At 27.2% G+C, this 2,240-nt stretch overlaps 1 protein-coding gene across 1 annotated transcript in view; it reads right to left on the bottom strand.

The window, feature by feature from the left end:
* LOC111786562 (long chain acyl-CoA synthetase 5-like) overlaps nucleotides 1-597 on the bottom strand; it is a gene marked incomplete at its 3' end in the record, with an annotated part of 1,713 nt that extends 1,116 nt beyond the window's left edge. Inside the window, exon 1 of the mRNA XM_023666797.1 lies at nucleotides 294-597. Coding sequence (XP_023522565.1) covers nucleotides 294-445 — 152 coding nt within the window. The remainder of the gene's footprint in view (nucleotides 1-293) is intronic.
* Between the last annotated feature and the right edge of the window lie 1,643 nt (nucleotides 598-2,240).

Below are 2,240 nucleotides of genomic sequence, written 5' to 3'. Positions count from 1 at the left end.
AATACAGACACCTATCATGATACAATAATTTATATCTAAAGAAAAAAACATTTTAATCTCAAGCAATTTAAACTACGACAGTTCCAATTAAAGCAGCAGAAACAACAACAATGAACTTCGAAACTTTGAACAAAACTAATCGAACTGAACTTAACTTAACTAACGATATCAATAAAACAGGAAACCATTTCCACTTAGTTTCCTTCCACAACTGAATACCAAAACAAAGCACAAAATGCAGAATCTAGTAGCGGTTTTTCACAGCAACAAAGTAGATAGTGAAGAAAACACACCGAAATATATCCCAACAGCTATCCAATCCTTCAATGGGAAGCGGAAACCCATCCTTAGCGAAAATACTTCTGTAAACAGGTCCAATCGAAGGCCTTCCATCAATGGCGGCCTTAGACTCCTCCACCTGAATCAAATACTTCATCTGCGACATCCTTCAGCCTCCGCTTTACAGAGCAACAATCCAAATAACGAGTCTGTAGTGTATGAATCCTTCAAATTTCGATGAATTTGAGAAGCTGAAGTTGGTTTTATACAGACATCAAAGTACAGAAGTCGTGAAGACCGGTGGCTGTGGGTGACCTGACCAAGTGGCGTATGCGGTAAATACACCCACTTTTCTTCTTTTTCTTCCTTCACGAAAATAATTACAAATTTAGTCCCTCACTTTTTTAGTATTACCAATTTAGCCCCTCAATTTCTTTAAAATTTAATTACATTTTTTAAATATTATGGTGCACTATGATGTGATATATAGCCAAACAATAAATGACATATTGTACTTACTCCACATAAGTTTTAAATTTAATATGTGGGTCCAAAATTTTAACATTTTAATTAAAATACACTTAAAAAACGTTATTTATTAATAAAAATATGATTGAATTATATTCATATAAGCAAAGTTTTTCATTATTATTATTATTATTATTATTATTCTTTTTACAAATTTGATATTAAAAATGAATTTAATTTTCTAGAAAAAAGGAAAAGACGCAACAATAATAAAAACTTTACATTTCTTTAAAAATATTTAATATAAGAAAAAAATAATTACTGAAACTGAAGGGGGGAGAAATAAATGTAATTTTAGTGGGCCCCACAGAGATTTATTTTTATTTTATTTTATTTTATTTGTGGGGAGAGAATAAACTTGAATGGGGTTGGGATTGGGTAGACCCGTTTGGGATTGGATTTTGTAGAGTTAATAAACGGTCCACGTCAACATTTAATATTTTTCTTAAAATACCAAATTTATGTGGGGTTTACGTATTCCATTGTTTTTTTTAATAAATAAATAAAATATTTTATTTATTTTGTTAAAAAAAACGATGGAAATCATATGAAAATCATTACATTTAAATTTTATTTAAATTATTTACTATTTTCATGAATTATATACAACAATTTAATTAATTTTTCAAATAATTTTGATGGATTCTTGATACAAATGGGTATTTTTTTTTAGTAATTAACCAGTTCTAAAAATTTTGCGTAATAATTTTTTTTTTCATTAATTTTGATGCGGCAAAAATATTTGTTAATGGATAGAAAGAAAATTAAAAATTGGATAAATGAGTGAATAATTGAATTAAGGAGAGAGTTCTGGAAGTTGGCTATACACATCAGGTTAGTTGGGAATTTATGTTTAATTTTAAATGTGTCTCTAAAATATTCATTATTGTTATAACCCGTCTAATAAATTTTAAAAATTTTAAATTTACCTTTAAAAGATTTAATATGGCCGTCCTTTATAAACTTTCAATTATATATGAAAATTCTGTATTTAATAGAATTCTAAAATTTTAATACAGAATTTTCATATATAATTGAAAGTCTAAAGTTTAACGAACGAGATTTTAATACAAGATAAATATAAATAAAGTCAAAACCTATCCTTATATAGTATGAAACTATATCATAAAATTGGGCAAAAAATCAAACGTCACAATTATGGCGAAACTTATTGTAATTTGCTTCCAAAATGGACATTCAATTGGGTTGGTTATCCAACTCGTAGAATTTTTTTCCTAATTTTGGGTGTTTTTTCTTTATTTATGTGTTCAAATAATGACTAATTAAGTTGCACAAAATATAAAAATTGCTTTAAATTGATGATCAAAATATTTAAATTATTGATAAACCCAAAAGAAAGGACCAAAAGAACATGAACAGTTAATAAGATAAGCATTTAATCATAGCATCCCAGAAGCAATTAATACTACTCT

Source organism: Cucurbita pepo, unplaced genomic scaffold (genome assembly GCF_002806865.2).
Source record: "Cucurbita pepo subsp. pepo cultivar mu-cu-16 unplaced genomic scaffold, ASM280686v2 Cp4.1_scaffold001989, whole genome shotgun sequence".
Taxonomy (NCBI): Eukaryota; Viridiplantae; Streptophyta; class Magnoliopsida; order Cucurbitales; family Cucurbitaceae; genus Cucurbita; species Cucurbita pepo.
This window is presented reverse-complemented; position numbering and strand designations above follow the sequence as displayed.